The 14,167-nt window shown below is 33.4% G+C and overlaps 1 protein-coding gene across 1 annotated transcript; it reads left to right on the top strand.

The window, feature by feature from the left end:
* The first annotated feature begins 11,298 nt into the window (after positions 1-11,298).
* LOC116126372 (mediator of RNA polymerase II transcription subunit 20a) lies at positions 11,299-14,085 on the top strand. The gene is made up of 5 exons (XM_031412074.1): positions 11,299-12,079; positions 12,166-12,308; positions 12,399-12,577; positions 12,656-12,745; positions 13,743-14,085. The coding sequence occupies exons 1-5, from the start codon at positions 12,066-12,068 to the stop codon at positions 13,983-13,985; spliced, it is 669 nt and encodes a 222-aa protein (XP_031267934.1). The 5' UTR covers positions 11,299-12,065; the 3' UTR covers positions 13,986-14,085.
* The last annotated feature ends 82 nt before the right edge of the window (positions 14,086-14,167 follow it).

Raw genomic sequence — 14,167 nt, 5'->3', positions numbered from 1 at the left:
TATGCATGTGAAAATTGTTATGAATCTACAAGTGAGGTATTTATGATGCAGTGATAATATATGTTTAAGGAAACATGAAATAAAATATTGAAAAAAGAGATTTTTAGAGTGGTTCGGATATTGTAAGCAAGTCTTACGTTTACTGTTATTTTATTATTCTCTGACTATTTTTTTATAACATCTGTACGTATAAAAATATAATAATGTTTTGTTTATAAAGAAAAATAATGGCTTAAGCTCGAATGTGTACCCAACGCTTATCTCTCTAGGCCCCCGTTTAATGTGTATCAATGGTCTACTCCAGCTTTTTAAATGAAATGATTATCTGCTTGCTGGCTTAAAGAAATCATAACGCATAGCAATTGTTTCTTCCTCAAATTATGATGACTTTAATGGTCTGCTTGGGAGTTTCATGGTAGCGGTTATGAGGGTAAACCACTGTAGCGGTTTTGAGAGTAAACCATCGTAGCGGTTTTGAGGGGTTTTTAGTAACGGTTTTTAAAACACCCAACCTGTGAGGTTTATTTTCCAGCGGTTCTGAAAGTTTTTTTAAAATGATAAATTTACATGTATGCCCCATAAAAATACCTCAACTTCAACCAGTACTTGAGAGTTTTTTTTTTCAATTACCAATACTTAGTATCAAAGTTCCTTCCAAGTTTAATTTATTTGTAAGTTTTTTCATTGTATATTATTTAATTTATTTGTATGTTCTCACTAAAATATGTAATTTAGTTGATGACATTCGTTATGGTGGCACAATTAGTATACTCGGTAATTTGACTTCCACTCAACAACTAGATTTGCTGAAAATATATGCAAAAGAAGCCAAATTGAGCTTCCCACATTATCTGGGTTTTCTATTGAATAACCCAATTCATATCCAAGAACAGCAAACTCTGAAAGAGAACTGTTCATAAAAATAAATAGTTTGAATATAAGCAACCAAAATTGAAGCAAAAATTTCAAGAATTATCACATGTTTAAGGAGATATAGGTGCATTTTTAACTGCCTCAAGCAGAGAGACTATTTTCTACCAAAATATACTCTGCCCAACATCAGTAACAACGTGGTTTCTCATCTTCACTAGAATAGAGTAGATTTTTTCATAAGAAATTTATAGGATGCAAAAACTGCACTCATAACATCGTGTAAACCTCATCCCATGCCTGCCTGTTTTGAGGGATAAAAATAAACAGTCTGGGTAGGTGTAAGCAATGCAACACAACCATGGAGGCAATAGTACCATTAACTACAATCTCTGTAATAAATCTGCAAGTGAACTGTTGAAAGCACAAAAACTCAAATGTGATTAATTTTACCACCAACTGAAAACCTAATTAAAAAGAATAACCTATTGCAAATCTAGGGCAAATCAATTAAGAAGAACAAAAGATCCTTTCCTCATTTAAGCATGACATGGCTAACCCAAACAAAAAATGAGAGAGAAAGAGAGAAACAAGCCTTGTTGAGAGAATTGAAGAAGCTGGAGAAGGAAGAATCAAACGAAGAAAGGTTAGTCTTTTCCTTTGCCCCTCTATTATGTGACTTTTTTTTTAGCAACAAAAGGATTATTGTATATCACGGAATAATAGTGGTTTTTTTGGGATAAAATTTTGAAACCAGCTAAAACACCCCGATTTGAGGTGTTTTATAAACCCTTTAAAAGTATACTATATTAGTTTTGGGAGGTTTTTAAACCAGTCAAAACTAGTCCATAAAAAAATGAATAAGTAATGATTTTAGAATACCTTAAAACTAGTCTAATTAAAAACCTTCCAAAACTAAAGAAAAAAACTCCCAATGCTGACAACTTGATTTTTATGAGTGTGACAACACAACATTCAAGTTTATATGTGGCGTGAATCCACACATCAAAAATTTTATGGCATAACAACAACCATAAATTATTACAACAATCGATTTATGTTTATGCATTTTTTTTTTTTTTTTTTTGTCTTTTATTTTATACAAGATGTTTAACATAATCTTTTTGTGTTTATTTTATGACAAGGTCATTACCTTTTTTTTTCTTCTATATTTTGCATATCAGGGTATTATTAAAATTTTAAAACAAATAAAAATCATAATTTAATTCTGGTGGGACTTGTTCTTGCCTCCATTGGATATAGTACCTAGAGATGACGAGTAAGGGTGCCTTTATTTTAATATTTTTACACTATCCTATTCTTATCCTACCAAAAATACACATTTGTTTTCCTATTATGAAAATCTTATTTTATTTTATTTAATTATTTTTAAACCCTTAGGTTTGTTAATTTAACTAAACACCACAAAAAAGTTTAAAAATTAATAAAAACACCCTCACCCACCCACATTTACCAGATTCTAGCCACCACCGCTAGAAAGTGGAAGGAATCTGGTATAATGGCGCACTACTGGTTGGATTTAGCCGGTAGTGTGCCAATCTAGCCTTTTTCGGAAGGCTAGATCTACGGTTGTAGCTAGTCATCAACGACAACAAAGATATGGTCGTCGTTGACTATCAACGATGGCCATATCTTTGGCCGTCATTGACGATCAAGCGTGGCCAGATCTGACATTTTCCAACTAGATCATATCGGTGCATGGTAGATTTGGTCGGTCGTGCATCGATACGGTGACTCCGGCCACCCTCCGACGGTGGTGGCTGGCTACTGGTATTTAATGGGTGGGTGGGTGAGGGTATTTTTATTAATTTTCAATGTTTTATTACATGGGTGTTTAGTAAATTAACAAACCTAAGGGAATGTTTTTGTTAACTTTTAAATCCTACCTTATAATAACCACCTTTTTCACTAATCCCTTTCAATTTAAACTAACGGTGAGATTTATTTTACCTATAAGCCCCTATATTAAATAAAAATCTAGCAGAATTATTAAGTTACCATATTACCCATAATTAGCCGGCTGTCGAAGTCATTGGGAGGGTGGGGGTGTTTTTGTTCATTTATAAACTTTTATTTGAGGGGTTTAGCTAAATTACCGAATATAGGGGTTTAAAAAATAATCTAAATATTTTCAGAAACAGTTTTTCAATAATATCCAAACACATCTCATAATTCTATCATAAATGTATTCAGAATAGGATTTTAGAAATCCTATTAAAAAAGTGTACCAATGCAACCAAACATTTTAAGTTGTATTTCCTAATTTAAAATGTAAAGCAATAACATCACTGGGATACTTACGGTGATTATATATTCATTTAAAACTTGTAATCAACTAATTTAACAATACATTTTAAGTTGTGCTTTCATTTAAGAAATGAAAACAATGGGACTTTATTGTTTATGCCAAACTTTAGGGACCATAATCTAATTTATTTGAACAACAAAGGCATCACAAGCAGTTCCTTTGTCACCTTATAAAAGGACCCCTTGTGTGAAATAAAAGTATTCCATGAATAAGTCATATAATGAATTAGCTGTGATGCGTGATTTTGACACACAAAATATGCATGTGAAAATTGTTATGAATCTACAAGTGAGGTATTTATGATGTCGTGATATATATGTTTAAGGAAACATGAAATAAAATATTGAAAAAAGATTTTAAGTGTTCGATATTGTAAGCAGTCTTACGTTTACTGTTTATTTATTATTTCTCTGACTATTTTTTTATAACATCTGTACGTTAAATATAAAATAATGTTTTGTTTATAAAGAAAAATAATGGCTTAAGCTCGAATGTGTACCCAACGCTTATCTCTCTAGGCCCCCGTTTAATGTACAATGGTCTACTCCACGTTTTAAATGAAATGATTATCTGCTTGCTGGCTTAAAGAAACATAACGCATAGCAATTGTTCTTCCTCAAATTATGATGACTTAATGGTCTGCTTGGGAGTTTCATGTTATATTTTTTGGAAATTTTTTAAAATTGTAGCTTTTCTTTTAAATGTTTGAAAAGCTTTTTATAAAGGTCATGTTAAGTCCGGGCAAATTTCACTAACTACCCTCAAGGTTTCCCATAAATACATGCATGTAGATACTATTGCATTATTAATTTTTCATATAAACCAAATTTAAAAACAAATAAAATATAAAATAATATTTTTAAGAAATTAAAAACTTGTTAAAACCTAACCAAACCAACAGGAAATAAACCAAATTTATTAAAACGTAAAAAAAAAAAAAAAAAAAAGCAAAACCACCCACTAGTGAGTAACCTAGTGACGAGCGGCAGAATGGTTTTCGCCTAAGCTGGAGATCTATGGATCGAATTCCCACTTAGGCCGTTACGTATTACCTAGGGGATTGTGGTGGTGGGGTCCTGTGGTCTGCCTCCAACGACTAGGCGGTTCGGCTTGTAATGAACCTTGAGGACGATTAGCGATCGCTTCCATATGCATGTGGAGTTCTTTTTCGCATAGTATTGAGTTTTGTTGGGGGGGGTGGGTGTGATGGGGGGCAAGTGGGACAAGTGCCGTTATCAGGTTTAAAGAATTTTTGTTTTAAAAAATATTTATTTTGTAAATTATCAATTTTTATATTACTTATGTAAAAATAAATAAATCGTAATTTCTTTATTTAGCTAGGGCATTATAGTCATTTATTTGTGCACTCACCATCTTAAACGATAAAATAGTAAAATTTCCCACAACTGTTAAAGCTTTCTTTAACGGTGTTAGCCATAAGAATGCTAAGTGTTAATTTTTTCAATAATTTTAGAATAATGCTAGATGTACAAACTCTTTCATACAAACTAATGTATCATAAAACGAATGTATAAATGCACATAAAAAGTCAACTTATTAAATCTCAATAACTTAGATGAATGATGTGTAAATTAAAGAGCATTGTTTTGTATATTTAGTTTGTACATGTAGCACTACTCATAATTTTATGTCTAAATGCATAATAATGCAATGGTATGTACTAGGGCTATAAATGAGCCGAACCGAGTCGAGCTGAGTATCACCTTAAACAAGCCTGACTCGGTTAAGCATTAAACGAGTTCGAGCCAAGTCACGAGTTAGTTGAGTAAGAAAAATTCGACTCGTGACCTGACTCTTTTATAATCAAGCCGGCTCGTGACTCGACTCATACTTGTTTGACTCGACTTGAAAAGCTCGATTATGACTCGATTAACTCGAGCTCGAACTTGCTCGATTACGGCTCGTTTGACCCATTTTTTATATAATCCACAAATCTTGTTTTATATAAATCAGATCAAATTTTTGGTAAATTTGCATCCAAATCAACATAAATCACATCTAAATCAACAAAAACCACATCCAAATCAACACATCAACAATGTATTGCACAATAAATTATAAAATCCTAAAACTTTAATTGGGGTTTGGGTTAATATGCAACATTTTAAAACTTTTATATGTCAAATTACAAACAGACCTAAAACTTTTATTTTTTTCAGAAAAATCCTAAACGGGCCACTCTTGACTCTCGAGTCGAGTTGGGGTAGACTCGAACTTGGCTCGGTACCTAATTCGAGTATTATTCGAGCCGGCTCAGCTCGATTATAATCAAGTCGAGTTCGAGTATTTAACGAGCTGAGTTGAGCCGACTCGCGAGTGGCTCCGCTCGATTGACACCCCTAGTATATACGAGCCTGTATTTATGGGAAACCTTAAAGAGTAGTTAGTGAAACCCTTATTGTGACACTGAAACAACTTTTCTTGATTTTATTTTGTTTTTTAACAATAATATTTTAGTAAAATTGAATAATATAACAACTAAATTAGAAATGTAAGATGTGGTAAAAGTTGATAAATTAAACAAAGAATTATAACAAACCAATTATTAAAAAAAGAAATTATTTTAAATGAATTTGATTTGTTGTACAAGAATGGTCCAAAATTTCATTTTCAAATATTAGAAAAGATTTATCTTGTCCCTTGTCTAGTAAATGAATACTTATATACTACAGTGAACTAGGTTGCGGTTGGTACACTTTTCATACTTTATTCTATTATATTATTCTATCAAATATAGTGAAAAACGTGTTTGTTTTAATATTGATTGTTCAATTCAAAATCCAATCCCCTTCTATTTAACTCAAAATATTTAACAACAACATTTTTACAATAAAAATTTATAAATTAACAAAAACACCCCCACCCACCCAAGCCACTGTCACCCGTCAGTAATCGTCGACGCCGAAACGATGCACTACTGACTAGATATAACCAATTGTGTGCCGATCTTGCCTTTTTCGACCAGATCTATAGCCAGAAATCTGGTCATTGACAACCAGATCTGGCCGTTAACGATGGCCAAATTCTAGCCATAGATCTGGCATTTTTCAGCAAGATCGGCCATATCCAACTGATCGTGCGTCATTTTGGCGATTGACAGCCACCATTCGGCGGTGGTGGCCAGCTGTCGAAAGTCGATTAGGAGGGTGGGGGTGTTTTTGTTCATTTATAAACTTTTATTTGAGAGGTATTTAGCTAAATTAACGAATATAGGGGGTTAAAAAGTAATCTAAATATTTTTAGAAACAGTTTTTCAATAATGTACCAAACATATTCTCATAATCATATCCTAAAATGTATTCAGAATAGGATTTTAGAAATCCTATTAAAAAAAGTGTACCAAATGCAACCAAAACATTTTAAGTTGTATTTCCTAATTTAAAATTTAAAGCAATAACATCACTGGGATACTTAACGGTGATCTTATATTCATTTAAAACTTGTAAATCAACTAATTTAACAATACATTTTACGTTGTGCTTTCTCATTTAAGAAATGAAAACATATGGGACTTTATTGTTTATGCCAAACTTTAGGGACCATAATTAATTTATTTGAACAACAAAGGTATCAACAAGTTTCTTTGTCACCTTATAAAAGGACCCCTTGTGTGAAATAAAAGTATTCCATGAGATAAGTCATATAAATTAATTAACTGTTGATGTGTAATTTTGAGACCAACGAAATATGCGTGCAAAAATTGTTATGAATCTACAAGTGAGGTATTTATGATGTAATGATAATATATGTTTAAGGAAACATAAAATAAAATATTGATAAAAGAGATTTTTAGAGTAGTTGATATTGTAAGTAAGTCTTACATTTATTGTTATTTTATTATTCTTCTATTATTTTTTTCATAACACCTGTACGTACAAAAATATAATAATGTTATTTTTATAAAGAAAAATAATGGCTCAAGCTCCAATGTCTACCCAACGCCTATCTCTCTAGCCCCCGTTTAATGTGTATCAATGGTCTACTCGAGCTTTTTAAATGAAATGATTATCTGCTTGCTGGCTTGAAGAAATCATAACGTTTCTTCCTCAAATTATGATGACTTTAATGGTCTGTTTGGAAGTTTTATAGTAGCGGTTATGGGGATAACCATCATAGAGGTTTTGAGGGTAAATCATCATAACAATTTTGAGAGATTTTTAGTAGCAGTTTTTAAAATATCCAATCTGTGCTTTTGAGTTTATTTTTCAGCGTTTTTAACAGTTTTTTAAAATGATAAATTTACATATATGCCCATAAAAATACCTCAACTTCAACAGTACTTGGGAGTTTTTTTTTCAATTACCAATACTTAGTATCAAAGTTTCTTCTAAGTTTAATTTATTTGTAAGTTCTTTCATTGTATATTATTTAATTTATTTGTATGTTCTCACTAAAATATGTAATTTAGTTGATGACATTCGCTATGTTGGCACTATTAGTATACTCAGTAATTTGACTTCCACTCAATAACTAGATTTACTGAAAATATATGCAAAAGAAACCAAATTGAGCTTCCCACATTACCAATGAGTTCGGGTTTTCCATTGAATAACCCAATTCATATCCAAGAACAGCAAACTTTGAAAGAGAACTGTTCAGAAAAATAAATAATTTGAATATAAGCAACCAAAATTGAAGCAAAAATTTCAAGAATTATCACATGTTTAAGGAGATATAGGTGCATTTTTAACTGCGTCAAGCAGAGAGACTATTTTCTACCAAAATATACTCTGCCCAGCATCAGTGCCAGCGTGGTTTCTCATCTTCACTAGAATAGAGTAGATTTTTTCATAAGAAATTCATAGGATGCAAAAACTGCACTCATTAGCATCGTGTAAACCTCGTCCCATGCCTGCCTGTTTTGAGGGATAAAAATAAACAGTCTGGGTAGGTGTAAGCAATTGGAGATGATGGTACCATTTCAACACAACCATGGAGGCAATAGTACCATTAACTACAATCTCTGCAATAAATCTGCAAGTGAACTGTTGAAAGCACAAAAACTCAAATGTGATTAATTTTACCACCAACTAAAAACCTAATTAAAAAGAATAACCTATTGCAAATCTAGGGCAAATCAATTAAGAAGAACAAAGGATCCTTCCCTCATTTAAGCATGACATGATTAACCCAAACAAAAAATGAGAGAGAAAGAGAGAAACAAACCTTGTTGAGAGAATTGAAGAAGCTGGAGAAGGAAGAATCAAACGAAGAAAGGTCCGTCTTTTCCCTTGCCCCTTTATTATGTGACCTTTTTTTTAGCAGCAAAGGGATTATTGTATATCATGGAATAATAGTAGTTTTTTTGGGATAAAATTTTTAAACCAGCCAAAACACCCCGATTTAGGGTGTTTTATAAACCCCTCAAAAATACACCATATTGGTTTTGGGGGGTTTTTAAATCAGTCAAAACCAGTCTATAAAAAATCTGACAAGTAATGGTTTTAGAACACCTCAAAACCAATCTAATTAAAAACTTTCCAAAACCAGTGAAAAAAAAAAACTCTCAAGCAGACCCTTAGGGTTGTGCCAAGTGCTGACAAACTTGATTTTTATGAGAGTGTGATAGCACAACATTCAAGTTTATATGTGGCGTGAATCCACACATAAAAATTTTTAGAATAATGCTAGCCTTGCTCACTCCCCCTCCTCACTTCTCTTACTCACCTTTGTTAAAAAAGTGAAAAAGTGGATAAGATTAACATTTTAACAAAGGTGAGTAAGAGAATTGAATAGGGGGAGTGAGTAAGATAGCATTCCTCCAAATTTTATGGCATAACAACAACCATAAATTATTACAATAATCGATTTATGTTTATGCATTTTTTTTTTTTTTTTTTTTGTCTTTTATTTTATACAAGATGTTTAACATAATCTTTTTGTGTTTATTTTATGACAAGGTCATTACCTTTTTTTTTTCCTTCTATATTTAGCATATCAGGTATTATTAAAAATTTAAAACAAATAAAAATCATAATATTTTTAATTCTGATGGGACTTTTTCTTGCCTCCATTGGATATAGTACGTAGAGATGACGAGTAAGGGTGATTTTGTTTTAATATTTTTACACTATCCTATTATTATCCTACAAAAAATATACATTTGTTTCCCTATTATGAAAATCATATTCTATTTTATTTAATTATTTTAAACCCTTAGATTTATTAATTTAACTAAACACCACAAAAAAAGTTTAGAAATTAACAAAAACACCTCCACCGACCCACATTTGCCAGATTCTAGCCACCACCATCAGAAAGTAGAAGGAATCTGGTATAATGGCACACTACCAGCTAGATTTGGCTGGTAATGCGCTAATCTAGCTTTTTTCGAAAGGCTAAATCTACGGCTGTAGCTAGTCGTCAACAACAACCAAGATATGGTTGTCGTTGACCATCAACGATGACCATATCTTTGGCCGTCATGGACGACCAAGTGTGGTCAGTCAACAACGATCACATCTTTGGCGTCATTGACGACCAAGTGTGGTCAGTTCTGGCCTTTTTCAGCTAGATCCATATTGGATCTAGCTGAAAAAGATCATATTGGTGCACGGTAGATTTGACCGATTGTGCATCAATACGACAACTTCAACTATCCTTCAGTGGTGATGACTGGTTGCTGGTATTTAATGGGTGAATGTGAATATTCTTATTAATTTTTAATATTTTATTACATGAATATTTAATAAATTAACAAACTTAAGATATGTTTTTGTTATCTTTTAAATCGTACTTTATATAATAACCATCCCACTCTTTCTTTTTCAAAAATTATATCCAAAATAATAAAATAAAGACACTGGTTACTATCCCGAGGTTTTGCAAAACTGATAAGGGCGAACCACTTGTACATACCCAAAGTTTACTGTAAAAACAAGTTGGTACCTAAAAGGTTTTGAAACGACAAATAGGTACCTTCCGTCATATTCTGTTAGTGATTTTTGTTTATTAATAGTGAAAAGACTAAAATGCCCTTCAAAGTTTCAATTTTTGTTTTTTATAAATTTAAAAATTTCTAAAAAACCCCCTAGGTTTGCTAATTTAATTAAACACCCCCATATATAAAATGTTTGTTAAATGACAAAAACACCCCCACCACCCCCAGTGCCAGATTCCGGCCACCATCGCCGGAATCTGGCCGGAAAACTGTATTACAACACAGATCCGTCGGATCTGTGTCGTAACGTGCCGATCTTGCCTTTTCCGGTCAGATCCGCCACGGATCTTGCCGGAAAAGGCAAGATCTGGCCGTCGAAGCAACAGCCAGATCTGGCCTTTTCCGGCCAGATCAGCCACGGATCTGGCCGAAAAAGGCCAGATTGACGCGTTACGACACAGATCCGATGGGTCTGTGTCGTAACGCAACTTTCCGGGCAGATTCCGGCGGTAGGGGCCGGAATTTGGCACTTGCCAGTGGGGGGTGTTTTTGTTATTTTATAAAACTTTTATATATTGGGGTATTTAGTGAAATTTGTAAACTTAGGGGGTTTTTTGAAATTTTTAAATTTATAAAAAACTAAAATTCAAACTTTTAAGGGCATTTTAGTCTTTTCACTATTAATAAACAGTAATAAACAGAAATCACTAACAGAACATAACGGAAATTACCTATTTATCATTTCAAAACCTTTTGGGTACCAACTTGTTATTACGATAAATCTTGGGTATGTATAAGTCGTTCTCCCAACTTAATAAGCACTTGTCCATTTCGGGACTTTTCATCAGCACTACGCTGATACTATTTAGAAATGTGCACAAACCACATTTTTCATTTCAATTTAAACTAACGGTGAGATTTATTTGACCTATAAGCCCCTATATTAAATAAAAATCTAGCAGAATTATTAAGTTACCATATTACCCATAATTTTCCTTTTAGAATATAGTGCAGTCATGCACTAAATAGTCAATTACTTTAACAATGTTCTAAGCAGAAATGCTGAACTAAGGACAAAAAAAAAAAAAAAAAAAAAAAAAAACTATTTTACTGTAAAATGGCAACCTCCTCTCTCCCCCTCACAACAGACGCTCCCGCAAAGGCGCAAAGTCGTCGCATTCCCGTCCTATACCCCACAAACTATATGTTTTGGAGTCTGGCAATGTGAGAGATTGAGAGAGATAGGAGGATTTGGTTGTTGTCGACAATCGTTGAACTTCCATCGAATTCGGTAATGTGAGTGGGAGGGAGGTTAAAGAATTTGGGTTCCTTCGATGACCGTTGAACTTCCACCGGAATTGGGTTGTATGAGAGGAAGGGGGGTTTTAGGAGTTAGGTACCGTCGACAACCCGTTGAACCTTTATTGGACTTCGGCAGTGTGAGATGGAGAGATAGATTGTGGAGGTTATGGATTTCGACAGATTGATTTAGGATATATGTTTTTATTCTAAATTTGTGATGGTTTTGGATTTTTTTTTTTCTTTAATTATGAATTTTGCTGTGGTGGACTGGATTCAATTGAAGTTTTTGAAATGTGGTAGTGGCGATGGAATGGCTATGTTTTTCTCTGTGTGTTTACGGTGGCCGGAATGGCGGTTGTTACGGTAGATTTGTAGTGACTGAATAAAAACATGAAATTACCTTGTTACCCCTGAACGTTAGTTCAAATTGAACGGAGTTAGGTAAAATGATGGTTTGTGTATATTTTCTAAATAGTACAGGGGTGGTGGTGGTAAAAACCCTAGACCTGGAACGAGACGAAGTTTCATAAAACTCAGGGGTTGATGAAGCTATTTGATTCAGCAACTTTAAACTACACCGTTCCACTTCTCAAAAACGCACTAAGATCTCACTCCAGTAAACTGGTTTACCAATCTGTCGGAACAAGCAGCTAAGCTATCACGATGCCCATTAAATGGTAAAACAAAAAGAACCTTTCTTCGAAAATTTATCTTCGCTGAAAAATGGTAGCTGTTGATTCGATTAAACTGTTTTCCTTGTTAGGGTTTTGCATTGGCAACCACATGCAGGCACGAGCGTCAACAGTCAAATCTTAAACGAAGTCTCGCAGTGTGTTGAGAGCATCAACGGCGTTAAAGAAGGACGCTGGAAAGCTACCCTCACATTCTACAAACCCATGTTACGAGGTTTTTTCTTTTTTTTTTAATTTCTTAATAGAGTGTTTTATTGACTTATTTTTGGATTTTCTAAATTCTGATAATTTAAGTTTCAAACAGACCAGTCTCTAGCGGGGGAATTCCCGCGAGATTTTCTAGGGATTTCAGTTCCAGAACAGCCAAACAAGTATTATTTCGTAATACGGGCTCAGCGGATCGTTATGGAAGCTGATTCCTCCATTCAGAATATAATGGAGAAGTTACAGTCTTACAAAATGAGAGTAGCCCTAAATTTTGAGGTTTGTTTTAACATTTACGAAGCTCAATTTTAATACTTTGTTTTTGTAATTTGTTGTAGCGTATGATGGTCTTTGCAGGGTTTTCAATATCAACTGGGTGACTTCCAATTAAGAGTGGGAAAAGTTGTGCCTACTCATTCTGAAAATTTGAGAGGAATAGTTATGGAGGTACTCAACTTGAATGAATTTTGATCATTTTTATGTTTATTTGTTTGTTTACACTAGCTTTTATGTAAAGCTATTTGATAATGTATTTTCGGGGAAGAGTAATGTGTACGGATCTGATTTATTTGTTATGGATGAAGTTGTAGAGAATTTATATTTCATTGGTATTTTCTTGTTGAATTTTACTACTTTAATGTTGCATGTTAAAGAAATGAATTTTTAAGACAAGTTAATTTGGGATTTAAATTTTCTGATATAAATTATTGAGAAATTTGATGCGTAATGTGCCATAGCGTGGCAAAGTTTTATTTATTGATTGATTAATACTGGTGTAAGTGTGGTTGAGAATTAAGCTTTCTGCGTGTATACATCTTGTCTCTTTTCTTTACACTATAGGAAGTTGGAAGGAATTTCAGATTGTCTATTTTTTGCATTTTGATTTGTGTGATCGACTTGTGCAAATTTATGTTGCATGATCTTTGTTGAAATGGATGGTGAAGGCTGTGTATTTAACAACTTTGGTTAGAGCTTTTTGTAGAGATTGGTATCACTGCTGATTTGGATATTAACCTCAGGACTTGTTAATCCGTAGGGTTGATCTCATGGCCTTGGCATACATACACTTTATGGAGTTACTGAAATATATGCCAAATATGCTAGTCCCTAGTTCTTTTTTATTAGGCAATAGAGCTTGTGCGCCTAGAAAATAATTTCATTACTGAATCGCTGCTCCTTGTTGATTTCAAGTGATTGTACTTTGCAAGTGCGGAGATATAATCTTTGTAGTGTTTTCTGCTATAGTAAACTCTTATACAGTATTATGGATATCTTGAAATTTTGTAGCATTTGAAGTGTATTTCCACGGCCTTGGAAAAAAAATACTTATATTCTCTCTTGCTAAGTACCTCTGTTAACTACTCTGTAGCTCATACATTTTTATCATTCTTGTCATTAAAATGTAAAAGTTTTCATGTTGGTGAAGTCACTTGTTTCCTTGTAGGTGGAGTACCTTCCCATTTCTTCAATTGAAAAATCGAGGCAAATTATGGAAGAGTTTCTAGAGATATGGAAAGAAGCATTGTCAAAAAGATCATTGCCGGGTCAGTTTATGCATATGGAACCTAATTTTACTGAGTATGGCCTCCCGGAACCCTATACATCACAGCACACAGCAGTTCAGTATGCTACTGTTATGGCTCAACTAATTGCATCTGTTCAAAGTGGGCAGGCAGTGAGAAATTAGGAAGAAACCATTGATCATTTTTACGTATGTTGTGTGACTGGCTTTTTTTTTTCTTCAGTATTGACAAATCAGGTATCTGAGCCCTCATGCTTTGTTCAAACCCCTTTTCTTTCGAGCAAAATTTCAAATCAAGAGCCAGAGAAAACATTAAGTAATGTATTAGCCAGAAATATGGAAAAGGA

The sequence above is a fragment of the Pistacia vera genome, unplaced genomic scaffold (assembly GCF_008641045.1).
Source record: "Pistacia vera cultivar Batoury unplaced genomic scaffold, PisVer_v2 Contig179, whole genome shotgun sequence".
Classification (NCBI taxonomy): domain Eukaryota; kingdom Viridiplantae; phylum Streptophyta; class Magnoliopsida; order Sapindales; family Anacardiaceae; genus Pistacia; species Pistacia vera.
This window is presented reverse-complemented; position numbering and strand designations above follow the sequence as displayed.

Bases quoted from the DNA above. Each gene is read 5' to 3' on its own strand.
- LOC116126372 (XM_031412074.1), top strand. The intron at 12,309-12,398 runs GTTTTTTCTTTT...AGTTTCAAACAG, and splicing joins CTACAAACCCATGTTACGAG to ACCAGTCTCTAGCGGGGGAA. The intron at 12,578-12,655 runs GTTTGTTTTAAC...TGGTCTTTGCAG, and splicing joins GAGTAGCCCTAAATTTTGAG to GGTTTTCAATATCAACTGGG.